This window comes from Sorex araneus, chromosome 8 (assembly GCF_027595985.1).
Source record: "Sorex araneus isolate mSorAra2 chromosome 8, mSorAra2.pri, whole genome shotgun sequence".
NCBI lineage: Eukaryota > Metazoa > Chordata > Mammalia > Eulipotyphla > Soricidae > Sorex > Sorex araneus.
The window spans coordinates 40,408,121-40,435,852 of NC_073309.1; the positions used below are offsets into that span (position 1 = coordinate 40,408,121).

Here is a 27,732-nt window from a genome sequence, read left to right on the forward strand (position 1 = left end):
GAGCCTGGCAAGCTACAGAGAGTATCCCGCCCTCACAGCAGAGCCTGGCAAGCTACCCGTGGGGTATTCAATATGCCAAAACCAGTAACAACAAGTCTCACAATGGAGATGTTACTGGTGTCCGCTTGAGCAAATCGATGAGCAACAGGATGACAGTGCTACAGTGACAGACAGACAGTAAAACATCTGGACTACCTTCTTTTTAGCACAGTTCCATGTGCTAAAATATCACTGTTACTAGAGGGGGCCATGGATCCATTATCTGGGAGCTTTATCCCGATGGCATAAGGAAGTGGAGTTAAGCATTGGAGGGATTGTCCGTTAACCACTGCTGGGTGTGGGCGCCCCCCCAAAAAAAATCCCATAAAAATAAAAGGTCAGATGGGAGGGATGAGAGCAGTTCTCACTCACAACTCTTTCTTGCATGCCCTAGAAGCCCCCTTTATTCACACAGGCAGTGTGAATTGATGTATGATAAGTGTGAATATTAAACAAATATGACTGGAGGGGCCTGAGATAGTTTTGTGACATGAGGCTGTGGCCCATCCACTGCACTGCCCCAGCGGAGTGCCAGCTCTGGCACCACAACAAAGGGTGCCATCTCGAATGCATCACAGTCAAGGGTGTTTGAGTATTGCAGTGGAAGTGAGAATGGCCAGCAAGCACCACAGCTAAGTCACAAGCACAGCAACCAGTCATCTCAACACAAAGAAGGGAAGGGAAAGGGGGAAACCAGGAAAGAACAAGCACCCCCTATGTGCCTGCATTGTTTTACATACTGGATCAAAAAGTGCTTCTTTATGATCTATTAAGAAAAAAGAGGTGAAAAGAATTTAGGAGCTGATGTGTGAGAAGACAAGGGCCAGGTCATGGAGAAAAATTAAGAAGGGAAAGACTTGCATGAGGGAATTTTAGTACTATTTTACATATCCAGCATGTGTTTGTTTGTTTTTTAGGCCACACCCGCAGTGCTGAGGTTCCTCTTGGCTATGCGCTCAGGAATCACTCCTGGCGGTGCTCTGGGGACTAAATGGGATGCTGGTGATCGAACCTGGGTCGCCTGTATCTCTGCAGCCCTTGTTTTGTTTTTCTTGGTTTTGGGGCCACATCCGGCCGTGCTCAGGGCTTACTCCGGGGTCCAACCCTGGTTGGCAGCACAAGAGGCAAGCTCCTTAACCCCTGTACTATCTCTCGGCCGGAGGATTTTGTACTTTGTTAAGGGATATATTGCCAAACTTTATATAGGTAGTATTGAATGGACAATTTTGCATGCATAAGAATTCTCCCGCTGGGATACTTTTCGCCTACCCATTTCCCATCTACTCCTGGACTCCAGGGAGGTAAACGGGCCGCTGTAACTAGGCCTCTGCAGACAGCCAGCAGCTATTCGTACCGCCACGCAAACTCACCGTTGGGCCGGCTGTAATGATAAACAGACATTCAACCCAATAGGCATTCGGAGCTTGCTTGAATGGGCGTAGCCCAAATGCAGCTGGGCCACGCCTCCCGAGGACGCTCTAGCCGCGGGGAAGACTCCTCTATGCTCCGCCTCACCCGGTTTCCGGCCGGTCCTTCCGCTTCCGGTCCGATCGTGGCGTCTTTGCTGAGGGTCACATTGAACTGCGAGGTGCTTCGAGGCCGTCTTTAGGTGAGTCTTCAGGGCTCGCGACCCCAGCACGCAGCTGCGGGGTCGAGAGTCTGAACCCTGCTGCCCTGAGTGAGGTGAGGTTTCCGGCCGCCAACGGCGGGCCTCCGGGGGGCCCTGGGGTGCTGTCGCGGAGATAGCAGCGATAGCGATTATCTCGCTCCTCCTTAATCCTGCCTAGCAAGCTGTGTGTGTGTGTGTGGGGGGGGGGATTATGAAGCACTTAATCCTTGTTGCAGCCCTTTGAGATAGGGCCTTTGATTAGTCTTTATCGATGGCGAGGCAATTGAGGCTCAGCGATGTTAAGCGACTTGGCCGAGGCCGCACAGCAGCGGGATTTTGGACTCGGTCGTTTGGCTTGCAGCGCTGTCACCCACCGAACTGCGTCTTGCCTGGGCGCTAGCCCGGCTCCCCGGTGACTTGAGCCCCGCTATCCCCCGGCATTGGAGAAGCTTCTGCCATCCCGGGCAACCCCCCTTCTCGCCCAAGTCCAGGATATTCGGGCGACGTCTCACTCACAATTGCTTCTCCAACGGCTCCTGCCTCTCGGTGGCCGGTGTTCGGCGTGTCTCCCACCTGTGACCCCGGGGAGCCCCTAAAGACAGCGCTGGTGCCTCCGATTCACCCCACTGCTACGGCCACTTGAACTGTGCACCTCTCTGTAACCCCCACGACTCATGGAGTTCCCTTAGGAGTTTCTTTTAATTCCCCGATGAAAACTCTCCCCAAGAGAAACATGAGCAGAGAGCCTGCAGGCCCCAGAATCTGCAGAATTCAGCTTGATTTGGGTGGTTGTGGTGGTCGGGGGGTGGTTACATCTGTCATTTTGCTAACCTTTATTCGAAGACAACATTTCTGTCTTTAGGAAACAGTGCAGCATCTTCGGTCGCATTGCCAGCATTTGTGACTTTGTCAGCAGTTAAATCTAGTATCCTGCATTATGACTGCAGATGTCACCGAAGAGTGTTTGTACTCAGTCTACTAAAATCTGTGAATGAAAACTTCTGAACTACAGGGCCAGAAAGATAGCACAGGGATTCCGTTGCTTGCCTAGAACACAGCCTTGCCAGGAGTGATCCCTGAGCTGTCAGGAATATGCCGTAAACACAAGCCAGGGGCCGCCAGGGTGGCCCCAAAACAAAAAACACTCATCTCCGTGTAACTAGGCTCTTTTGTACGTCTGTGCAATTTTTAAAATTTGTGTAAAAGGTTTCATAGGAAAGGGCTCATCTGACCTCTGAGGGCTTCTTGCCACCCGAAGCATTAAGAATCTCTGCAGCAAGAGTATGTCAGTGATCTCGGTTGCTCTCCGCTTATATGCAGTATGACCTTGGAGAGACACTTCAACGCTGTCCTTAGTAGTGGTTTCATCCACTAGAGTGGCAGTAGGGATAAAGCGTGAAAAACAGTGCCTGGCATGTCATAAACACAAGGTGAATGTTAGCTAGTGTGATTTGGTGACACATAAGGCCTGATACATAAGAAGTGACCCCCAAACTCACCTGTGCTTCCCACACGTAGATGTGTGTGTGTGTGTGTGTGTGTGTTGGTAGCTTGTTGAACCAGCCCTTTATTCTGCCTCTGAGCATCCATTAGCCTCGACTGGGTTGACAGTTCAAGCCCTGGTGAACCTCAGCCAACATCCACTCTTTGCCTCCAGGAGTCCGAATCATGGCAGAAGATATCAAGAGGAAGATCAAGAACTATCAGACTGCCCCTTTTGATAGCCGATTCCCCAACCAGAACCAAACCCGGAACTGCTGGCAGAACTATCTGGGTAAGCAGGGCACCGTTGGAGTGGTGAGGACTGTGGTCCTTCCCCTGGCCCCACCCCTCGGGTTGGATCCTTCTCTCCTCCTTTGTGGGGACACATGCTTGTCTCTCTTACTGTGGACGTCTTGCCTCACTACCTCAACAGGGCCCGTGCCCCTCATCGCCAGTTCTGTTCAAGATCTGACCCAGGGGCCCAACCTAGGTCACTTAAAATGTTCTTTTTGTTTAGTGTTTTTGTTTTTTGTTTGCATTTTGGGTCACATCCGGCGATGCGCAGGGGTTACTCCTGGCTCTGCACTCAGGAATCACTCCTGGCGGTGCTCGGGGGACCGTGTGGGATGCTGGGAATTGAACCCGGGTTGGCTGTGTGCAAGTCAAACAGCCTACCTGCTATGCCAGAAGCTCCAGCTCGTTTGTCTTGTTTCAATAAAAGATTTATTTAGGTGTGTGAGAGAAAATACATAAAACATTTTATAAACTTTATACAGTAGTGTACATAATTTATGCACAGTGGGTAGGGCATTTGCCTGCACACAGCCAACCTGGGCTCGATTCCTCCGTCCCTCTCGGAGATCCCGGCAAGCTACCGAGAGTATCCCGCCCGCATGGCAGAGCCTAGCAAGCTCCCTGTGGCATGTTCGATATGGGAAATCAGTTACCAAAAACAGTAACAACAATGGAGACGTTACTGGTGCCCGCTCGAGCAAATTGATGAACAACGGGATGACAGTGATACAGTGCTACTTATTTTATTTTATTTATTTATTTTTTTGGGTCGCACCTGGCGATGCACAGGGGTTACTCCTGGCTCGGCACTCAGGAATCACCCCCGGCGGTGCTCAGGGGACCATATGGGATGCTGGGATTTGAACCCGGGTCGGCCTCGTGCAAGGCAAATGCCCTACCCGCTATGCTATCACTCCAGCCCCAGTGCTACTTATTTTAGAGTGAACAGGGCCAAAGAGATAGGGTAAAGAAGGCCTTGCACGCAGCCCACCAGGTTAGATCCCCAGCACTACATACGGTCCCCTCAGCACCACCAGGAAAGATCCCTGAACATAGCCAGGAAGAAGCCCTGAGCACTGTGGGGTAACACCCATAAGTAGAACCAAAAACAAGTTAATTTAGAGTGAATAAATGAGATGAGTTCTCAGATGAGCCCCCTTGGTGGCATAGTGGAAAGGGGGCTAGTGCCCACACTCTTGAGTCCCCTACCAGCTCCATGCCCTGCCCTGAGCACAGCACCCTGGTGTTGCCATTAGAGGTGGAACCCACTGACTTGGATCATATCATGTCTTTCACTAGGTTTAGTTTTGCCTCTTCATGAACTTGACAAATACTGTGTCAGGACACCCTTTCCTTCCTAGGGTGTCTCCTTCCTGCCCCTGGTTGCTTCCGAGGGTGTCTCCCTTCCTTCTTTCGGGGTTCGTTATCCTTAGGATTCCTCTCTCCTGCGGTGTGCTCATTTTCATTGCTCTAGAGTTTCCCACAGGTTTTATTGGGACCTGCATGGTTTCCAGTTTGAGTTCTTTCAGATGTAACTTGAGCATCCAGATGAATGCTCTTTTTGGTCCAGGACTATTTTCCAGGAGGAAGGGGGCCGTCCACACCTGATGGTGCTGGATCATTCCTGGCCCGACTCAAGAGACCGGTGCTGGGATTGAACCTGGGCCTTCTGCTTGCTCTCCAGCCTGTTATGTTGTATCTCTGGCCCCTGGAGTCTTTTTTTAATTTTTAAATTAAATTGCCTATATATATTTTTTTAATTTTTTATTTTTTATTGAATCACCATGTGAAAAGCAACGCTTTCAAGCTTAAGTCTCAGTCATACATTGATCAAACACCCATCCCTTCACCAGTGCACATATTCCACCACCAAGAACCCCAGTATATCTCCCATCCCACCCCCACCCCCCTGCCTGTGTGGCTGATGATTTTCACTTTAGTTTCTCTTTACTTTGATTACATTCAATATTTCAACAGAAAACTCACTATTATTATTTGGAATTTTCCCCAAAATATCAGACCTGCCGAAAAGGCAACATTTGATAATTTGTTTTCCATTGCTGAGAATGAAGAGCAAATTATAAATATATGTTATGTTTACATTGTAGTTTATAAAGAAATAATTTTTGATGGGCAAACAAAAACTAATTTCAAATTATAACCAGATTATTCCTGTCTAGACACTAATATCTTGGCAAAAAGACTTCCTCTCCTCTGGTGCCCTGGCTGTGGGATTTCGTACTTCTCACACCTGGTCCTTGTGTTGGTCCCATCATTCCTGAGCTTAGAATATTTGAGTTGATTGAAGCTCTCTAGTGTTGCACCTTCAGCTGAGTTCATGTGCCAACTTGTCCGGGTCTTTGTGAAGAGTGTGTGTGTGTGTGTGTGTGTGTATATGTGTGTTTGTGCAGTGAACATTGTGTTTGTGAAGAGTGTGTGTGTGTTTGTGCAGTGAACATTGTGTTTGTGCAGTGAACATTGTGTTTGTGAAGAGGTTGTGTGTGTGTGTGTGTGTGTGTGTGTGTGTGTGGCGAGGGGGGAGGGTGTTTGTGCAGTGAACATTGTGAGTGGTTGTGGTTGTGCAGTGAACTTATACCCGCTAGAGCTGTATTCCCAAGTCCTAAGTGGGGGCTGACCAGAACCCCTTTTCTTCACAGACTTCCACCGCTGCGAGAAGGCGATGAGTGCCAAAGGGGGTGACGTCTCCGTGTGCGAATGGTACCGGCGTGTGTACAAGTCCCTCTGCCCCTTGTCCTGGGTATGTGCCTCTTACTGGTGCCCTCAGGGTGCAGAGGTTGGATCTTCTTGGGGGACCAAGGTGACTTAGTGGGAGCTCATCTGCAAGAGGTGGAAGGACGGGCAGCGTCTCGGCCTTTCCTTCCGAGGGTGTCTCCTTCCTCCTGATTCCTTCCTAGGGTGTCTCCCTTCTTTCCTCTGATTCCTTCCGAGGATGTCTCCTTCCTCCCACTGTCACTTTTTTTTTGGGGGTGGCGGGAGTTGGGGGCCACACTCGGCAGTGCTCAGGAATTATTCCTAACACTACAGTCTTTTCAATATCATGTCAAATGTCATACTAACTGCAAGAAACCTGGATCTAGTGCCCCCAAATAATGCCAGTTCTTGGAGGTTTTTGTCAGTTTTTGTTTGGGGACTATACCAGAAGTGCTCAGGGTGTACTTCTGGCTCTGCACTCCTGGTGGAGCTTGGCAGACCATATGGGATGCTAGGGATTGACCCTGGGTCTGCTGCATGCAAGGCAAGTGCCCTTCTTGCCATACTGTTTCTCCAGCCCCCCTTGGAGCCATATGTTTTTTGGGTTTTGGTGGTGTTTTTTGTTTTGTTTTGTTTTGTTTACTTTTTTTTTTTTTTTTTTTTTTTTTTTTTTTGCTTTTTGGGTCACACCTGGCAATGCACAGGGGTTACTCCTGGCTCTGCACTCAGAAATTACTCCTGGCAGTGCTCAGGGGACCATATGGGATGCTGGGATTTGAACCCGGGTCGGCCGCGTGCAAGGCAAACGCCCTACCCGCTGTGCTATCACTCCAGCCCCTTGTTTACTTTTTTTGGTCACATGCAGGGCATTACTCCTGGCTCTGCACTCAGGAATTACTCCCAGCAGTGCTTGGGGGACCATGTGGGATGCCAGGGATTTGAACCCAGGTTGGCTACGTGCAAGCAAATGCCCTACCCGCTATACTATCACTCCGGCCCGGAGCCATGTTTTTATGAGTGCTTATTGTCTCTTTTTTGGTGGGGGAGCGCACACCAAGCAGTGCTCAGGGTTTCCTCCAGGCTCTGCTCTCAGGGATTGCTCCTGGCAAGCTTGGGTCACCATATGGGATGCCTCAGATGAAACCTGGGTCAGCTACATGCAAGGCAAATGCCCTACCCACAGTGCTACCTCCCTGGCCCCTTACTGTCTTGACTTACAGATGGTTTCCTTTTGATGGAGATTAGGTTCTGTTTTGTTTTTTTGTTCTTTTTTGTTTTTTATTACTGGGATCTTGGGCCACTCCTTGCTCTGTACCCTGGGATCACTCATGGCAGTGCCCTATTTGGTGCTGGGGATTGAACCGGGGGCGGCTGCAAGCATCCCGCTGTACAGTCTCTCCAACTAATTGAGCGTCTCGAACATCCTCAATGTGTATCTTTGGGCGTGTTTCTTGAGAGTGCTCTTTCTCAGTGGCTTGATGTTCCTCTCCTCTCTAACCTCCTGCCACAGGTCTGAGTCTCTGCACCCTTAGGATTTCTCGGGTAACACGGGGTGGGGGTCCTGTCACATTCCTGCTCCAGCCTCGGGGCACCCAGACACCAGCAGGTCTCAGTGCTGCCCCACACCCCGTATCCAGCACTGGGCCCTCCCTGACCGGCAGCAGCAAATTGCAGGGCCTCTCCCGTGGGGCCAGCTGTGTCTACTGGGTGTAAGTCACCACGCCCAGGCCCCCTTATGCTCAGCAGCACGGGCTTTTTGTTTGTGAGGGGCTGCACCCAGCTTGGCATTTGGGTGACCGTGTGGTGCTAGGGATGGAGCCCAGGTCAGGGCTTAGCTCATTGAGCTGCCCTCTGGCCAGTTCACTATTTTAAATGTTATTTTGGTGAACAGTTTTAATGCAGGAAACACTCTCCCTTTGCCAGTGCTCCCTTTGCACCCAGCAGTGCTCAGGGCTTATTCCTGGCTCTGTGCTCAGGGTACACTCCTGGTGGGCTGGGAGGCTGGAGGGGCAATTGGGTAGGGAAGGATATCATATGGGGTGCCAGGAATCAAACCCTGGTCCATTGTGTGCCCTACCTGCTGTATTATTGCTCCAGCTCAGTACTTTTTTGTTTCTTGGGCCACTCCTGGTGTGCTAGAGGGACCATAGTAGGATGCCAGAGATTGAACCCGGGTTGGCTATGTGTAAAGCAAACACCCTAACCACTGTACTGTTTCTTTCCCTTGGCCCAGTAAATGTTTTTTCTTATAGAACCATTTCTTTGGCTTTTTTTTCCTTGAAGTTTGCCAAAGAGCCAGGCCAGCTGTCAAGCCCTTTATCCCCACATTTTTTTTTTTAATGTCATTTTAAAAAATAGAGGTAAGCCCAGTGCAGAGAAATTAGAACACAGAAAACTGAACTATAGACAGTGCAAGATCAGTCTGAGGGAATCCAGATGAGCCCCTAAAGTGAAAAGGTGCCCCCTTCTCCAGCTTAAAAACAAGAGAGCAAGGGTTGATTTTACTTTGTAGTTCAGCCCAAGAATGATACAGGTCCAGATCGCTTGACTGTTGGTGGTTCTATAAACCGACCTGATCACTTTTGAAGCCAGGTTGATGTCTTTAGGGGCCAAAAGATGGCATCGTGCTTGGCACACATCACCTACTGACCCAGCACCACATGGTCCCCTGAGCACTGCAGGCCCGAGCACCATTGCACCCGCAGGCTTTTTGCTGAACCGCTGGCCCAGTTGGCTGAGAATCACCAGTGGAGCCCCTGGACCTCCCGAGCACCACTTGGGAGTGGCCCCCTAGCCCCCCCCCCCGCCCCGACCCACCCAGTAGTCTCTCCATGTCTTACTGGAAACGAGGCACTTCTCATGTATTCATCTTGCCAAGTGTCTTGTATGATGGGGTCCACTGTGGAGTTGTTTTTAACAGGGAACATTCAGAACAACCCAAATTAGATCAGAGTGGAGCATTTATCTACAGGACAATACAGAAAGAGCTCTAAAACTTGGAAACACAATGCCCCAGACGGCCTCGTAGTCTGATCCATCTTAAGCAGAGTGTGGTGTGTGTGAATGCAAAAGCACGTACTCAGGGCTGACTTGACCGGCCATGCTGAAGACGCTTGTTATGATCTAAAGGGCCACATGAGAGACCAAGTGAGGGTGAGGTCGTACCAAGAGCAAGATGCATGATGCTTCCTTTTTTTTTTTTTTGGCTTTTGGGTCACGCCCGGTAATGCTCAATGGTACTCCTGGCTCTGCACTCAGGAATCAGTTGCTCCTGGCAGTGCCCTAGGAAACATATGAGATGCTGGGGATCAAACCTAGGTTAGCCAGTTTCAAAGCCAACGCCCCAACCTGCTGTATTATCAGTCCGGCCTGCAAAAATGCTCCTTTTAGGGCCTGGGAAGTGGAGGCCCCAATGGCGGCAGCGTTCCCCTGGTTCACACGACTCGGGCATGGTTGGTGGTAGTTCAGGTTCATCTTTTTGTCCTTGACAAGTGAGTGTGTCTGAAGAGGGGAAAGTGAACGTGCTTGTAGGTGCCTAACAGGAAGGTCTGTGGGAGCAGGGAGAGTGAAGAGTTTGGTGTCTGTTGGCAGACGTGTGTAATTGTCACTAGGATATTGGCACCTTGAGTCGGAGCGATAGTACAGTGGGTAGAGCATTTACCTTATATCGGCTGACCCAGGTTCAATCCCTGGCATCACATATGGTCTCCTGAGCACTGCCAGGAGTGATTCCTGAGTGTAGAGTCAGGAGTAACCCCTGAGCATCATGAGGTGTGACCCAAAAAAAAAAAGAAAAAAATAATTTGGGTACCTTCCGGGCTGGAGCGATAGTGCAGGAGGTAGGTTGCTTGCCTTGCACACAGCCAGTCCCAGTTTGATCCCCAGCATCTCACATGGTCCCCTGAGCGCAGAGCCAGGAGTCAGCCCTGAGCACCACCGGGTGTGGCCCCTAAACCAAGAGTTTTGGCACCTTCCCCTCTCCATACCTTTCCTCCTCCCATCCCTTTGTCACTGTTGCTGGCTGGGGGTGGCAGCCATCCGCTGCAGCACTCACTTTCTGCTGTGGTGTTCATGGGGCTCCCCTTGGTGCTCAGCCCTACCTCAGAGACCCCTTTGTGCCAGGGCCAGGCTCAGCCTTGTCTTCCGGCAGCTTCCTGTCTTTCTCCTTTCCTTTCTTCTGGCAAAGACCCTGTAGAGTCTGCTTCTGAGCAGGGCACAGCCACACTCCCAAAACTCCATCTCTTTTTTTTTTTTTTTTTTTTTTTGCTTTTTGGGTCACACCTGGCGATGCTCAGGGGTTACTCCTGGCTCTGCACTCAGGAATTACTCCTGGCGGTGCTCAGGGGACCATATGGGATGCTGGGATTAGAACCCGGGTCGGCCGCGTGCAAGGCAAACACCCTACCCGCTGTGCTATCTCTCCAGCCCCTACTCCATCTCTCTTATCCCTCCCCCCCCCAGCTGCAGTTCAGCTCACTCATCATCAGGACAGTCATTCTTTTTTGGGGGGGAGGGTGCTTATCGGAAGCATGCAGTGCTGGGGGTTGAATGGGGACAGTGTTTCTGTCCTTTTTGGGTCACTGCTGGCTGGAGCAATGCCAAGACTGGCACATAGCAGACTTGGGGTTACTTGTTGATTGCACAGGTAGAGGAGAAGGGTCAGAGGCCCCAGGGGTCGCCGCCCAGTGGAAGGAAGTAACACTGGTCCTGTCCCCACAGGTGTCGACTTGGGATGACCGCCGGGCAGAAGGCACGTTTCCTGGAAAGATCTGAACCGGCTCCACCCCTTCTGTTCTCTGTCCTTTTCCCAGGATGCTGAAGAGGGACCAGGGCACCTGGGGATTCCCACCCTGGGATCCTCGATCATGACTTAACTAATAAATATTGAAAACCCTGAAAGCCTGTGTCTGTGTAACAGGGCAAGAAGGAGGGTGGCAAGTGTGTTCTTGACAGAAAGAAGGGCCACATGGTGGTGGCTTTTTTTTTTTTAACTTAATTTTTTTTTATTACATAGTTTTTTTGTTTTGTTTTGTTTGCTTTTTTGGGTCACACCCGGCGATGCACAGGGGTTACTTCTGGCTCTTCACTCAGGAAGTACTCCTGGTGGTGCTCAGGGGACTATATGGGATGCTGGGATTCGAACCCGGGTCGGCCGCGTGCAAGGCAAACGCCCTACCCGCTGTGCTATCGCTCCAGCCCCAATTACACAGTTTTTACCTGGAGCTTTTGAAGGGAAGGAGGGAGATAGAGTGGGAGAGTGGAGAATATTTTGCTTAAGAGAGAACCTGGGCTTCTCCAAGGGCAGAGAGAGCCCCTACACACACCCCAGCATTAGACATGAAAGTCCACATCTCAAGAGGGGAGATGCACAGGCACCGCATGTGCTCGGCCACCTGGGCACAAGTAGCACATGGGCAGCATATGTGCCTCATTTTATTTTATTTTTATAAAGTTGTTCACAGTAATTTATTATAGGCAATATTCTAACACCAATCTTACCACCGTTACATCTTCCCAACACCATAGTTAGTATTTTTTCCACCCTGACCCCCAAAAAGCCTGCTCCCAAAGCAGGACCTAAATATTTTGTATTGCTTATTATGAATAATTCGCTAAAAATGATCCAGAATGTTTCCTTAGAGGAAAGTGTGTGACAATTGTTGTATCTCACCCTGGAGCCATTAGTCCTTATCTAAGAGATTAACATGTTAAAGATTAAGCCTTGTTGCACAGTGATTTGAGGTTTTTGTTTTGTTTGGAGTTTTGTTTTGTTTTGGACCACACTTGGCAATGCTCAGGGCATATTCATGACTGTGCTTAGGGGTCACTCCAGGTGGGACTTGGGACCATATGGGTTGCCAGGGATTTGCTGTGTGCAAGGAAAGTGTTCTGTTTGCTATATTATCTCTTGCCCTACTTTTGTTTTCTTTGTAAACATTGGGGTGAAGGGGATGATTGTTGCATCCAGTAATGCTCAGGGGTTATTCCTGACTCTGCACTCAAAAATTACTGCTGGCAGTGCTCATGGAACCATATGAGATGCTGGGGATTGAACCCACTTAGGCTGAATGTAATGCAAGTGCCCTACCTGCTCCAGACCTCCTTTCAAAAATTTTTGTCCTCAAACTTTATGAGGGAGTGGATGGGACTGTGTTATACCCACCAGTGCTCAGGGATCACTCCTGGTGGTACTGGGGATCGAACCTCAGTCTCTGCGTATCTACATGTAAACACTCCAGCCAGGTAGCTGCCTCTGGTTCTATCATCAAACTTGAACCATCTCCTCTGTGCCAAACAACAGGATAATTCTATGAAATCCTCAAGTTCCTATCTGCTTTTATTTTGTATGAGTTTGTGGGTTTTTTTTTAAAGTTTTTATAAACTGGAAATGAGCTCTACAGGTCCAGCCGATGCAGGTGGATCTTCTGGAGAAGTCTTCAGGTGCAGCCATGCTGCTTCCCACCAATAATCCCTTAGTAGTGACTACCCCAACCCCTGGAGAAGTGGCACCTAGCAATCTCTTGTGGGAAGATGTTTCCCCTTTTACCACTCACAGATGACCTGTGGTGTCATAGGGGAAGGTTCTGCCATGGGGCCCACCAACCTTCCACATCTCCACATAAACCAGTGAAGGGAATCTTAACTGCAATATTCTGCGTTTTGGGTTTGGTTTTTTTTTTTTAAGATTTTATTATTGAATCACTATAAGGTAGATCTGTACAAAGCTGTTCATGATTAGGTTTCAGTCATACAGTGTTCCAACCCCCATCCCTCCACCAGTGTACATTTTCCAGCACCAGTGTCCCCAGGTTCCCTCCCATCACCTCTCCCCCACTCCAGTCTGCCTATGGCAGGCACTTCTCTCTCTCTCTCTCTCTCTCTCTCTCTCTCTCTCTCTCTCTCTCTCTCTCTCTCGCTCGCTCGCTCGCTCGCTCGCTCTCTTAGTTTGCAATGTCGATACTGAAAAGTTATCAGGACTATCCCTTTACTTACTTTTAACACTCAGTACTTGTCCAGTGTGATCATTTCCAGCTATTATTGTCATCCTGGTCCTTTCTCTATCTTACCTACCCTCAGCTCCACACACACTTGTGGTTAATTCCAACCATTCACCAGTCCCTCTAACCCCTGTTTTACCTGGCCATGGATATGTCTTCTACTATATCACTGTATCACTGTCATCCCATTGCTCATTAGTTTGCTTAAGTGGGCACCAGTAACGTCTCTATTGTGAGACTTGTGTTATATATATATATATATATATATATATATTTGTCACTTGTCATCCCATTGCTCATCAGTTTGCTCAAGCGGGTGCCAGTAACGTCTCCATTTGTCCCTGTCTCGTGCTAGTGTAGCTCAATGGCATCTGCTCGCTCCAGGAACATGAAGAGCCTCAAACCGTTCGTTCAGGGTCCTGACGAAGAAGTCTGACCATCTCGTAAATGGGCAGCCATGCGTTCTTTTGACATCCCGTGGAATCCAGCTAGTAGCAACTCTAGTCTAGCAATCATCTCCAAATTGCATTACGTGTCTGGCGCATCTGATATTTGATGCCTTGTCAAACGAGACAGCATCCCTGATTCTCTATTGTTGGCAGAGGTGGGAACTCTGGATTCCTTCTCTCACTTGAATATATTCCATGCATAGCTCTTTCGATTCCTCTTTGGGAAGCCCTAATAGTGTTTTACCCTGTTTTCATAGGGCCCAGGTCTCTGAGGCGTATGTTAGTGCAGGAAGAACGGTGGAGTCAAAAAGATGTGCCTGGAGCCCAAGGTTTTTGGTCCTCTTAACTTCTTTGACGCTCTTGAAGGCGTTCCACGCTGCTCTCTTCCTCCTGTGCAGCTCAGGTGCCAGGTCATTTGTCACATTGAGTTCTCAACCTAGGTACACATAACTGCTGCATTCAGAAATGTTCGTTCTGTCAAAAGCAAGTGGAATGTCAGGAACTAGTCTGTTTCTCGTGAACATTGTCTTCGTGAGATTTAGCTACAGTCCGACCTTTCCACACTCACGGTCAAAGTCGGCCAAGCATTCATGTCACTTGGCTAATGTTTGGTATTATTAGAATGATGTCATCAGTGAAGTGGAGGTGGTGTAGAAGATAGAGCTACAGTCTATCTTCACTCCCATTCCTTCCCATTCCAGTCATCGCATGACATTCTCGAGGGTGACACTGAAGAGTTTTGGTGAAATGGTATCGCCCTGCCAAACCCTTCTCTTTACGTTGATGATCACTTCCTTGTAGAATGGTGAGATCCTGGTGGTGAATCCCTAATACAGCTCGAGGAGGATCTTGATGTACTGAGTTTGAACACCCTGTTTGGCCAGGGCTTCGTTGACTGCTTCAGTCTCAACAGAATCAAAGGCCTTCTTTAAATCAATGAACGTTAGACAGAGCGGCATCTTGAACTCTCACGAAACCTCAATGAGCTTGGTCACCGTGTGGATATGGTCGATGGTGTTAAATCCTTTTCAGAACCCAGCTTGCTCTCATAGTTGTCCTTCGTCTAATGTTCTGCCAATCCTATTCAGGATGACTCAAGTGAATAACTTGTATATACATATATTTTTAATTATTATATTCCATAAATGAATGCAGTCATTGTATATCTGTCCATTTCTTTCTGACTCATTTTACCCAGCATGATACTCTCCAAGTCCATCCATTTTTAGGCAAATTTTACTTCCTTTTTCCTAACATCTAAGTAGTATTCCATTGTTTATATGTGCCATAGTTTCTTTATTCATTGTCTGTTCTCAGGCACTCAGGCTGTTTCCAGATTCTGGCTATTGTTAATAGTGCTACAGTGAATATAGGGATGCAGATGGTGTTTCTGCTGTTTTTTGGGCCCCCAGCATATATTCCCAAAAGTAGTATTGCTGGGTCAAATGGGAGCTCAATTTCTAAGTTTTTGAGTGATGTTCATATGTTTGCCAAAAAGGTTGGATCTTAACTGGACTATTCTGATCCTTAGCCAGTACCTTGTGATTCCTCTCAAACAGGACCTCAGTGGGGCTAGAGAGAACACATTGGGGAAGGCTTTTGTCTTGTACACGGCCAACCCGGCTTCGATCCCCAGCACCCCATATGGTTTCCCTGGCCTGTCCAGGAGTGATCCCGGAGTTCAGAGCCAAGAGTAAGCTCTCAGCACTGCTAGGTGTGGGCCAAAAGAACGGCATATTGGTTCTCTTTTTTCTCTTTCCCTTTCCTTTCTCCCTCTTCTGCCCCTCTGTCTCCCCTCCCCCCTTTCTTCCTTTATCTCACTCCCTCTAGGAACTCAACCTCACACCTCTTCAAATATAAAATATCCACACCCACTGTCACCGTTCCTTAGACCACTTACCTATTCCTCGTACCCCATTCTGCTTTCTTTCTGGAAATCACCATTTTGCTGTGAGAATCTAAGGACTGTGTTTATTTTGTTGTAATTGATTATTTGGGTCACTTGCTTTGATTTTTGTTTGTTTATTTTGGGGCCACATCTGCCTATACTCAGGAGTAACTCTCAGCTCTGCACTCAGGAATTCCACTTGGCGGTGCTCGGGGGATCATATGGGATCAAACCTGGGTCAGCTGCGCACAAGGCAAGCTCCAGCCCCTGCTTTGATTTTTATGAAGCGAAACAATATCTGACTTATTCCTTGCAGCCTAAACTCAAGTTCAATGACATTTTTTTTTCAAAGACTTAAATTTGTGTAGAACTACAAAAGACTCCCACTAACTAAAACAATTCTAGGGAAAATGGGGGCAAAATCTTCCCCAACTTTAGTCTACCAGGTTATGGTAATGAAATGATTCAAGTCTTGGAATAAATGCACAAACCAATGGACTAGAGTTTTTGCATACTCATAAATAACCCCCCCAACACACACACATACACTGTGAATTAATTTATGACAATATACAGTGGGGAAAGGAGCATCTTAATAATGGTCCTGAGAAAACTGGAAAACTGCACAAATAAAACTATCTCACCCTGCACGTAACAATTACTCCAACTGAATTAAGTACCTGAATATACAACCGAAAACTATAACATGGGAGAAAACTTAAGAGATACGTTGCTTTGGCACGCACTTTACAGGTGTAAGGTGATTTAACTCCTCCAAGACGATGTCTTAAACTTTTCCCTGATTCCTGTTGCAGTTAAGCACAGGACTTGCTACCTCATACCTTAGGGTGCAGCTGCAGGCTGTAAAACTACTATCCATCTGTTTTATTTAGGTCTTTCAACAACCTGAGTAGCCATATCACTCTGGCTTAAATATGAGGAAGTTGAGGGGCCAGAGAGATAGTACAGTGGGTAGGGCAGTTGCCTTGCACGAGGCCAACCTGGGTTCAATCCCCAGCACCAACCAGGAATAATTCCTGAGCACCAAGTCAGAGTAACCCTCAAACATCGTTGCTATGCCCAACACCAAAAAATAAATATGAGGAACTCAATTACAGTCAAAATTGTGAAGTTGGATATAATTTTGGCTTCTTCTCACATCCCCATTTGAAGTTGTATTCCACTTAGCCTCCCTTTTTACAGGATTAGATGCATTAAGTTCCTGGAAAAAAAGGGAAAATGAAAGTGCACTTTAGAACCCTTGGGATGCAGCCAAGATAGTACTAAGGGGGAATGTTTGTAAAGATGCAGACTTCATAAGGACAAGAATAGGGCCGGGGAGAGCGGATTGGGTGGGGCGCTTGCTTTGCCCGTGGTAGCCAAACAGGCACCACATACGGTCCCCTGAGCTCCACCTGCAGTCAGAAATAATCCCTGAGCACCACTGGGTGTTCTGTATTATCAATAGTTCATTCCCTTTTACAGGGAAAGAATTATTGTGTGCACTTACCATAATGCACTTCTACAGGTAAGGAAAAGCATCTGAGTGTGTGCATTACATATATTTATAATAAAGTTAGCGTGTATATTATAATATAGTTATAGTATATGTTATACATATATTATAGTATATAGTTATATTATATATAATATATAACATATACATATATGTTATAGTATATATTATACATATATAGTGATTTTGGAGTGGGGAACTGACCCCTGCTCAGAGGGTCTTGGGCTGAACTCAGAGACTCAGGGACTCAGAGAGATCAGAATCAAACCAAACACTCGGTGCCTCACACATGCGAAGCATGTCCTTGAACACAGAGACCATATATGCACCCCTCAAACCACCCTTCCCCCAACACACATCCTTGCTCAGAGCCTCTTCTAGTGAGATTCCACTCAACAGTGCTAGGTGGCGCCAGAGTCACACCTGGTGTACTTCGAGGCCTATGTGGCGCTGAGACTTAACTCAGGGGTCTTGCATATGCTAAGGATGTGCTCTCTCTCCAAACCCACCACTCTGTTTTTTTCTCTGACTTTTTTTTCTTGGTGATGGGGGCCACATCCAGTGGTGCTCAGGGATTATTCCTGGCTCTGCACTCAGGAATCATTCAGGCGGATTTAAGGGACCATATGGGATGTCCGGGATTGAACTCTGATCAACTACGTGCAAGGCAAGAGCCCTCCGCTGTGCTATCTCTCAAGCCCCAGTTTGTATGTTTGCTTTGAGACTACACTTTGAAGTGCTCCAGGGAGTATGATGGACTCCTGGACTCCCAAAAAATCCGTGCGCAAGCCCTTTGGCCCTATTTTATATATTTTTATTATTACTATTTTTTTATGCTTTTCGGGTCACACCCAGCAATGCTCAGGGGCTACTCCTGGCTCAGGAATTACTCTTGGCAGTTATGGCGGGACCAGATGGAATGCTGGGGATTGAACCCAGGGCGGCCGCTCGCTCACAAGGCAAACGCCCTCCCCGCTGTGCTATCGTTCTTGCCCCACCCTCTGGCCCTATTGGTCGTTTTTTGTTGTTGTTGTTTGGTTGATAAAGGGAAGTAATTAGAATTTCAAAATGTATTGTTTTGAAGAATGGCTAAGTAAGAAAAAAACAGTGAAAATTCAAGGTTGGGTGTTTTTTTTTTCTGTTGTTTTTTGGGCCACACTGCAGGATGCTTAGGGCTTACTCCTGGCTCATCGCTCTGGGATCACTCCTGGCAGGGCTCAGGGGACTATATATATGGGATGCTATATATATGGGATACTATATATATGGGATAGACCTAGATGAGCTGTTCGAGAGGCGAATGCCCTGCCCCCTGTACTATTGCTCAGGCCTTTGAAAATTCAAGTTTGACATGAAAATACATAAGCTTAATGTTTCAGAATAAAATGGATTCTTTTATGACCAGTGATAACAAATTTTTGCCTTTACTGAACTATTTTTGTTTTCATATAACTTCCAACTCCCAGTCGTTACCAAATATTTGAAAATAAAAATATTGCACATTATTTAAATGGCACTAGTTTGCAGTTTATTTTCACTATGACATAAATGTACTGAAAAGATCGTATTAAATAAATGACATTATATAATGCAATTGAAATTACTATATTTTTTAAAACTGAAAGTTTTTTTTTAAGGGCAGAGAGATAACAGACTGAGCCTGGGTTTGATAGTCCCTAAGCAATCAATGTAGGAAGTGACACCCCTAGCCCCCCTCACTCGCCAGCATTGCCAGATATGATAAAAAAGAAAAAAATAGGGGGGCTGAAAAAATAGTACAGTGGGTAGAGTGCTTGCCTTGAACGCAACTGACCCCGGGTTCAATTCTTGGCATCCCGTATGGTCCCCCAAGCACCACCAGGAGTAATTTCTGGGCGCAGAGCCAGGAGGAACCCCTGAGCATCTCCGGATGTGGCCTAAAAACAAACAAAAAAACAAAACGCCCCAGACAGAAAACAAAAACAAAGAAAATGTTCAATAAGTATAAATGCAGATCAGCAGAGAAAAACTGCCCAAGCATAAAGTAGATTGACTGAAAACCCAATTACCCGTTTTAATTGGAAAACACCTCGAGTCTTAGAATCAGTCTACTGCCAGTGGAATCTTAAGCCCCTTTTGTTTGTCCATTTTTCACGCACTGCGGAAGCCAGGCCCCTGATGTGGGTACAACCCAGGCTCTAGAACTGAACAAGTTCTGGGGAAGGCCTGGGGTTTCCCAGTCATTTTCCCTGCAGATTCAGTTTCTGCCACGAGGGGGCAGCATCTGGCTATCTTAGGCCTCCCAAGAGTTGGGCGGGGATATAGGGCCTCCTGCTTTACCCGGCTTTGCAGACCCGGCCAGCAGTTAAGCAGTAACACCATGTCCTGAGGCTTGATGGTGCCCATATCACAGATGGGTAAATGCACTCATTGTGTGTGGCACAGAGGTGGAAGAACTGTAATCTGTTCCTAGATCTTCATTCTGAGGGCTGAAGACAATTCCCTCAAGGCTATGTAGTGTGTGTGTGTGAGTGTGTGTGTGTGTGTGTGTGTGTGTGTGTGTTCTTCCTGCATGTCCCTTCGCTGTTCATCGTGTGTGTGTTCCCTCTGCATACCCCTTCATTGTTCACCATGTGTGTTTGTGTGTGTGTGACTGTCTGTGTGTGTTCTCCTTCTGTACTCCTTCACTGTTCACCATGTTTGTGTGTGTGTGTGTGTGTGTGTTCTCCCTGCATCATGCCCCTTCACCGTTCACCGTTTCCAGCCCATTGGACTTCCTACCACATGTCCCTTCCTACCCTGCACTCATCCCTCACACCATCTCCTGCCCACTTTACCCCCAGTACAATTCATCTGCCTTATTTTTTTTTTTGCCGGGGGTAGGGGTTGGGTCACACCCGCTGATGCACAGGGGTTACTCCTGGCTCTGCACTCAGGAATCACTCCTGGAGTGCTCGAGGGACCATATTGGATGCTGGGGATCGAACCCAGGTCAGCCGCGTGCAAGGCAAGTGCCCTCCCCACTGTACTACCGCTCCAGCACCCATCTATCTGCCTTCTGAATCCCCGAATCTCCCACCTTCCTGACCTGACCCTCAGGGTTCCTTGTGCCACTTTCCCCAGATGCTCGGCAGAGGAGGCAGTTGGTTCCGGGCTGGCACATGAGCTCGACTCTGCTGTGTGTAAGGAGAGGGACCTCAGCCCTGCACTGCCCCTCACACCCTCTCCCCTCTCCATCGCCACAGCCTCCTGGGACCGAGGCCACGGGCCCGTCCAGTCTGGTATTTCAGGTCTGTAAATCACTTGAGTTGAGGGCATGGGTGCCGGTCACAGGCTGGTCTGCCTGCTGGGCCCTTTGGCCCCTCCCCCAGATACCTGCCCCTTTGGGGAGACTGGCCCAGGACAGGCCTGGGCATATATATATAGGGAGATACTGTGGGCGGGGCTGAGCAGAGACACCTGGACAGAGAAGGTGAGGAGGGGCCTCTGGGGGTCTGGATGGGGCCTGGGGAGCTGGGGTGGTCCGAGGCTGAGGAAGAGCCCGTGTTAAGAGCTGGCCAGCGACTCCTCCACCTGACCCTTAGTGTCCCCCTCTGCAAAACAGCCCCGAGTGGGCAGATGTGGGAGGCAGGAATATTTGGTACCAGCCTGTGTCCAGCAGAGAGCAGCGGGCAGCCCCTGGTAGCTGGGCAAGGCCTGGGACAGGGCTCTGGTCAGGCCCCTCCCGGCCTCATCCTTGCTCCTGTGTTGCAGGCACGACATGGCTTCTGCGGAGGTAGAAAAGGGGTCTCCAGTGGTGGAGGGGCTGCTGGTCGTGGGCAACATCATTATTCTGGTAAGGCATGCCCCAGTTCTGGGCCCTGAGTGGGTGATGAGGGGCCGGCCTGAGTAGGACGGGAAGGGTTCTTCTGGAAGGTGGAAGGTCACCACTGTAGACCCCCAAGTCAGGACTCCAGTTTCTGCCCCACGCTCTGCTTCTCCCCAGCTGAGCAGCCTGAAGTGAGCCACTTCACTGCTCCATGGCTGTTTCCCGCCTCTAGACTATCTTCAACGTGGGGATTTCTGTGAGGCGTTTCCCGGCTCTGGCCTGAGCTCAGGGAAGGCTCGGGGGCAACACTCGCCAGCATCTTGATTAGCTACAGAAAGTGCCTCCTGGGCACGCTGGCGACCCCGAGGCAGGAACAACGGAACAACGGCATCAGAGTATGGGCTTGGGGGTTTTGTTCCTCTGGGAGCACACCCAACAGTGCTCAAGGGCTACTCCTCCACTTCTTGCTCAGGGGTGACTCCTGCTTGTACTTATGTGGTCTTGGGGTCCTGGGGATCAGACCGGGCCCCTGCATGCGGGGCGTGTGCTCCAGCTCACTGGGCCCTCTCCCGGCCCACAATGTTGGGAGTTTTTTCTTTGTTTCCATGATTTGCAGATTACACCCAGCTGTGCTCAGGGCATGCTCCTGGCTCTGGGCTCAGAGATCACTCCTGGCCATGCTCAGGGAATCATAATTTTTTTTCTTTGCTCTTGGGGGTCACTCCTGGCTCTGAACTCAGGAATTACTCTTGGCGGTGCTCAGGGGACCATATGGAATACCGGAATCGAACCTGGGTCAGCCACGTGCAAGGCAAATGCCCTACTTGCTGTACTATTGCTCCAGCCCCCCGGGGAACTATATTGAGTGTCGGACAGAACCTGGGTCAGCTGCAAGCTAAGCCTAACCTCCCCTACTTTCTCTCCAGACCACAATGTTGTTTTTTGTTTGTTTTTTGCTTTTTTGGGTCACACCAGGTGATGCACAGGGGTTACTCCTGACTCTACACTCAGGAATTACTCCTGGCGGTGCTCAGGGGACCATATGGGATGCTGGGAATTGAACCCGGGTCAGCCGCGTGCAAGGCAAATGCCCTACCCATTGTGCTATCGCTCCGGCTCCCACAATGTTGTTTTTAAGTCAAATAAAACCAACTGAGTTTGGGGCTAGAGCAATAGCACAGTGGATAGGGTGCTTCCCTGCATGCTGCCAACCCAGATTTGATTCCTGGCATCCCATATAGTACCCTGAGCACTGCCAGGAGTGAGCCCAGAGCAAGGCTTAATCTCTGAGCACTGCAGGGTGTGCCCCCCCCCAAAAAAAAAGCCCACTAGCTGAATTCAAAAGAAGCTCTTCCACTTTCTGTGGCCAGTGATGTAAAATCTCAGGGTGTCAGTTTCTCCATCTGTAAGGGTAAAAGGAAGGGTTGTGTAGTTTGTTTTAGGGCCACTCCTGGCTACGCTCAGAGCTGACTCTTGGTTCTGCGTGCTGGGATCACTCCTGGCCATGTTCAGGGAACCGTATGGGGTGCCGGGGATTGAACCTGGGCCGGTTCAGTCCCGATAATTGAACTCAGGGGACTGAACCCGAGCACAGAGTGAAAGGCAGATGCCCTCCAAAGGCCGGGCTGGACCCAGAGCTGGCACTGTCACTTACACACGCCGCAGGGTCCGGCCTCAAAAAGTGGTGCTGAGAGCAGTGCTGTCCCCAAGGGACTGGGGTTCTTGGCTGTTGGTTCTTCCTTTTGGGTTTTGTTTCATCTGGGCTTGGGGCCACACCCAGGGGGGCTTGGTCCTGACTCCCTGCTGGGGGCTAGAGGTGCTTGGGGAACCCCAGGGCCGGGAATCAATAAGGGCTGCCCGTGAGCAGTGCCCACTGCCCTCTGAACTGCCTCTCCAGCCTGGTTCCACTGTGTCAACCTTTGTTTCTACCCAGAAGCCTCCCCCTGCCATTTCCCCATCCCCACCCCTAAGAGTCCCCAGACAGCCGCCCTGGGGTCTGGTCTCCTTGACCTCTATGGCCAGGTGGCAGCGAGCAGCCTTTAGGGGACCGGGCAGGGGCCCTGGTGTGGCCGATTCCAGCCTATGGACCTCAGGGCCCACCACCCACGCCCTGAGACTGAGCAACCCCCCCACACTTGCTCTGCACCCCACTCTACCCATGACCCCTCCCAACAATCTGGGGTGTGTGTGTGTGTGTGTGTGTGTGTGTGTGTGTGTGTGTGTGTGTGTGTGTGTGTGTGTGTGTGTGTGTATGAGGAGGTGGGCAGATGCTGGCGGGACCCTCCCTGGCACAGAGGTGGGGTGAGGTGGGTGCCCTCCTTCTGGAGGGCTGGCGGCAGCTGGACCCGGGGCCGCCTTTCTAACGGCCGCGCACGTCCAGCTGGCAGGCCTGGCCCTGTTTGCCGAGACGGTGTGGGTGGCAGCTGACCAGTACCGCGTGTACCCGCTGCTGGGAGTGTCGGGCAAGGACGACGTCTTCGCGGGCGCCTGGATCGCCATCTTCTGCGGCTTCGCCTTCTTCGTGGTGGGCAGCTTGGGCGTGGGCGCCGCGCTGTGCCGCCGCCGCTCCATGCTGCTCACGGTGAGCTCCCGCGGGCAGGGGGACCCCCCACCCCCGCACCCAGGTGATGCCCCACCCCCACTCCTGTCGCTCGGGCCAGCGGGAGCCGACTCTGCACAAGAAGAGAGCTCTGGGTAGGAGTGGGGTGTGGTGTGGGGCGTTCCCGGGAGTCTCATAATGATGATTAGGGGAGCTTGCATTTCCTGAGGACAACCCGGATTTGATCCTGGGCATCCCATAGGATTCCCCGAACCCTGCCAGGAGTGATTCTGAGTGCAAAGCCAGGAGCAAGCCCTGAGCACTGCAGGGTGTGCCCCCCAAAGCAAAATAATAATAATAATTTTATTATGATGATATTAATAAATTACTATTATCCACCCCTCTCGGAGAGCCTGGCAAGCTACCAAGAGTATCCCGCCCGCACGGCAGAGCCTGGCAAGCTACCCGTGGCGTATTCGATATGCCAAAAAACAGTAACAAGTCTCACAATGGAGACGTTACTGGTGCTTGCTCGAGCAAATCGATGAGCAACGGGATGACAGTGATACAGTGATTATTATTAAGGATAGTACCATCTGCCAGTGAATGAGTGCCTCTATCTGGCCTTGGGGGCAGTGTATGTGGTCTCACACACTTTGCCCTGACCAGGGCCCCCTCTCCCCTCTCTCTACCTCCTTCCATCTGTCTCTCTTCCTCCCTCCACCCCCGCAGTACCTGCTGCTCATGCTGGTGGTCTACATCTTTGAGTGCGCTTCCTGCATAACGTCCTATACCCACCGTGATTATGTGAGCAGGGCAGAGCCCTGGGATGGCTCAGCCTCCGGGGAGGGGGGAGAGGGAGGCATTCTTGGCCCATGACCCCCTCCCCAGCCGGCCCCACTGGACTTATTCTTGCTGGCCCTTCGCAGATGGTGTCTAACCCATCCCTCATCACCAAGCAAATGTTGACCTTCTATGGTGCAGATTCGGCCCAGGGCCAGGAGCTGACGCGCCTCTGGGACCGCATCATGATTGAGGTAGGTGGGGCGGTCCCAGGGGCTGGGGCTGGCTCCCGAAGGATGCCTAAGTGCGTGAGAGATCCACTCTTGAGCGCCTTCCAGGGAAGGCTCTGATCATCACTGTCTTAGGTACACCAGCAGGACCAGTAGGTCCCCAAAAGGGAGAGTCACTGGGGTTCCTGTAGTGGGTGAGCGGGAGAGCCCAGTGCAAGCCCGGCAGCTTACACCCAGGCCCTTCCTCTCTGCCATTAGGCATACGTCTCAATAAAAAACAAGTGGGTGACAGCAGGAGGCAGAGTGCAGTGGGGAGGGAGCTACTTTGCATGTCCCCCAGCATCCCATATGGTCCCCCAAGCACTGCCAGGAATAATTTCTGGGTGCAGAGCCAGGAGTAACTCCTGAGCATTGCCAGGTGTATCGTCCCTCTCCCCCGCTAAAAAAAATTTAGAAGTCTTTTTGTTTTTTGGAAGGAGGGTCTGTGCCTGGTACAGCTTTGGGGGCTACTTTCCAGTTGACACTCAGGAGTCACCCCTGAGGTGCTCTGGGGGTCCGTGTGGCCCCGGGCATGGAATGTGCGCCTCCTGCAGCCAGGCCTGCATTGGCCCATGGCTCCCCATCCCCAGAAGCTGCCTTCTTAGCTCCACAAGCCGGGAGGAAACGCAAATGCTTGGAGACAACAGAGTTGGCAAACTCCATGAGCCAGAGTCTCACGGACCCCGCAGGGGCCAAAGAAGCCGGAAGCTTCTTCCCCTTTGCGTGTCTTAAACAGGTTTTGATGAGCACAAACCAAACGGACCCGGAAGTCAGCCATAGCTCCCCATTGCCCATCAGCCTCTCGGTGCTGGAACAGACATCTTCCAAGCTTTGCTCATGCACAGACACCGTCCCCGGGCCCTCCCTGGAGACATGGGAAAGCCGGTCCAGCCATGGGGGCCAGCGGGACCCCGGCCTGACCCTGGCCTTTCTCTCCAGCAACAGTGCTGCGGCACTTCTGGCCCCATGGACTGGGTGAACTTCACCTCGGCCTTCCGGGCAGCCACCCCGGAGGTGGTGTTCCCCTGGCCCCCGTTATGCTGTCGCCGGACAGGCAACTTCATCCTCCTCAATGAGGAAGGCTGCCGTGTGGGCCACGTGGATTACCTGTTCACGAAGGTGTGTCCTCGCCCTGTTCCCTCCCTCCCTGCACGCTGGGTCTCACTCTCCCCCAGCTGGGAGTCACCACCCCACCTTCCCACCCCTCTGTCCCTCCATCCCTCCCTCACCAAGTCAGCAGGGTCTCCTTTGGGGCTGCGGGACTGTGGGGTGCCGGGCCTGGGGCCTTCCTCATATGACGCACCCTTTCAGCCTTTGCAGCTCTACCCCCAAGCCCGGGATTTTATTTTTATCTTCTCCCCTATGAGGGAGGGATCAGGAAGACCCCATTTTCCAGCGGATGGAACTCAGAGGTCACTCACTGGGAAAGGGTGACGGGGTCTGAGTGGGGGCATAAGGGGTCCCCCAAGTGCTGTAGTTTCCACAAGGCGAGTGCGGAGCTGAGAGAAGCAGGAGGAGGTGAGTGGGGAAACCACGTCCCTCTGTTGCTCTGTGCTGCGGGGGACACGGTGGTGGCTTGTCTGAGATACCCATAAGAGTGGGGCAGCCAATTCTGGAACCCAGACTCCATGCCGAATGCTCATGAGATAGCCATGGAGGGTTTCCTGAGGGTTGTGCTGTCCAGCTGGCCATTTCCCACGTGGGAAAGTGGAGATTCAGAAGGTCAGTCCTACCGAGACCCCAGCTGGTAGATACAGGGTGCCCCACCCCAAACTGTTCCATCCCATCTGACTCCGGGACACACACTAAACCTTAACTCTCGCCCAGCAGGGCCAGGAATGTGTACGAAGCATGGGGATGTGGGACCCACAGCCTCATCTCTAAGTGAGGAGGCAGATGTCGAATAATTGTAGAGGTGCATTTCACACCCCAGGTACCTGAGGGCAACAGGACAAGCCACCTCGATCCTCCTGGCCACCTTCTGGGCCCCATGTGCTTGCCCAGGCCACCAGACACCACATTCCACCCGGAGCAGTAGACGCCTTTGTGCTCCCATTATGTAGATGGGAAAAGTAGGGCTCCAGAAAGGCAGTACCTTGCCCAAGGCCTCCTACTACCAGTCATGTTGGGCATTTTCTCAAGCCCTCTGTCCCCTGTCCAGGGTTGCTTCGAGCACATTGGCCATGCCATCGACAGCTACACGTGGGGCATCTCATGGTTTGGGTTTGCCATCCTGATGTGGACGGTGAGAGGCGGGAAGCCAGTGGGCGGGGTGGGGGGTGTGGGCTGGGGGTGTCTGGAGCCCGACTCCATCTGACTGTCTCTCATCCAGCTGCCTGTGATGCTGTTGGCCATGTACCTCTACACCGTCCTGTGAACACCAAGACTGGCTGACCCAGTGCACCCCTCTGCCTCCTGGGCAGCTCTGCTTCCCCCTGACTAAGGCCTGCCGGCCCCTTCAGGGCATCCTTCCAGCCTTCCATCCAAAGACCTTGGACTGTGTTTCCAGGCTCTGCTGGGACTTGGTCAGGAGGGTCCCCTGACAAGACTAGCCGAGACGGTGTGCTTGAACCCATAACCATCCACCCGATTACACTTGACTGAACCTGGCCCATCTTTCAGTGCCCTGTTCTCAGGGACCCCTGCCTGCCCCTGCCCCCTTTCTTGGAGCTGCCGGAGCCCTTCCCTCATGACAGGTGTCGTCATTATGGTGGAACCATGGACAATGGTCTCTTGAAGCTTTGGGAGATGGGCATTGCCATAGGGCAGGAACAAATTTTGTCACGGTCACTTTCTTTTCCCTTACCCAGGGCTGAGCATGAATATTCAATAAATACTTTTTGGATAAATGATTTTTTTTTTTGGCTGGGACAAAGGTGAGTGAGTGAGCCAGATCACTCTCATGGGATCTCATTCATCTGGCGCTGAGATGAATGAATGAATGAATGAGTGAATGCTAAGATGAACATGGGCATCATGATTCAAGGAACGGTGTCAGTCCTCAGGTCTATCTGGATTGAGGGGTGCGATCTGGGTTTCCAGGAAACCTGCTTCATTCTCAGTATTTCTCTGGCATGCCAGGCTCACATCTTTAGAGCTAAGTGACACAGCCCTGACAAGAGGTCTCCCTACAGTGGCTTTCTCCAACATCATGGGATCCCGCTGCACTGTCTTGATTCAGGTTTGGTCCCATCCTTTGGTTGGGGAAGGAAAGGCAACTGCTAAAGAGGCAGTCAAGGGCTGGAGCGATAGCACAGCGGGTAGGGAGTTTGCCTTGCATGCGGCCGACTGGGTTTGATTCGCAGCATCCCATATGGTCCCCTGAGCACCGCCAGGAGTAATTCCTGAGTGCAGAGCCAGGAGTAAC

At 50.6% G+C, this 27,732-nt stretch overlaps 2 protein-coding genes across 2 annotated transcripts; both read left to right on the forward strand.

Annotated features, from left to right (window-relative positions):
- The first annotated feature begins 1,510 nt into the window (after nt 1–1,510).
- Nucleotides 1,511–11,035, forward strand: LOC101543526 (cytochrome c oxidase subunit 6B1). The gene is made up of 4 exons (XM_004600735.2): nt 1,511–1,648; nt 3,306–3,422; nt 6,082–6,182; nt 10,856–11,035. Exons 2-4 carry the CDS (start codon nt 3,317–3,319, stop codon nt 10,907–10,909), a joined length of 261 nt encoding a protein of 86 aa, XP_004600792.1. The 5' UTR covers nt 1,511–1,648; nt 3,306–3,316; the 3' UTR covers nt 10,910–11,035.
- A 9,691-nt stretch (nt 11,036–20,726) lies between these two features.
- On the forward strand, nt 20,727–26,969 carry UPK1A (uroplakin 1A). Its single transcript, XM_012932436.2, has 7 exons — nt 20,727–20,801; nt 23,155–23,355; nt 24,046–24,120; nt 24,243–24,350; nt 25,305–25,484; nt 26,527–26,610; nt 26,698–26,969. Exons 1-7 carry the CDS (start codon nt 20,727–20,729, stop codon nt 26,740–26,742), a joined length of 768 nt encoding a protein of 255 aa, XP_012787890.2. The 3' UTR covers nt 26,743–26,969.
- Nucleotides 26,970–27,732: the final 763 nt, after the last annotated feature.

What these genes read in the sequence shown, in the direction of transcription:
- UPK1A (XM_012932436.2), top strand. Translation starts at nt 20,727, where the DNA reads ATGGCTTCTGCGGAGGTAGAAAAGGGGTCTCCAGTGGTGGAGGGGCTG. An exon ending in GCCGCTCCATGCTGCTCACG is followed by an intron (nt 23,356 to 24,045) that starts GTGAGCTCCCGC and finishes CCACCCCCGCAG; the next exon opens with TACCTGCTGCTCATGCTGGT. An exon ending in GGGACCGCATCATGATTGAG is followed by an intron (nt 24,351 to 25,304) that starts GTAGGTGGGGCG and finishes CTTTCTCTCCAG; the next exon opens with CAACAGTGCTGCGGCACTTC.
- LOC101543526 (XM_004600735.2), top strand. Translation starts at nt 3,317, where the DNA reads ATGGCAGAAGATATCAAGAGGAAGATCAAGAACTATCAGACTGCCCCT. An exon ending in CTGCTGGCAGAACTATCTGG is followed by an intron (nt 3,423 to 6,081) that starts GTAAGCAGGGCA and finishes TTTTCTTCACAG; the next exon opens with ACTTCCACCGCTGCGAGAAG. An exon ending in CCCTCTGCCCCTTGTCCTGG is followed by an intron (nt 6,183 to 10,855) that starts GTATGTGCCTCT and finishes CTGTCCCCACAG; the next exon opens with GTGTCGACTTGGGATGACCG.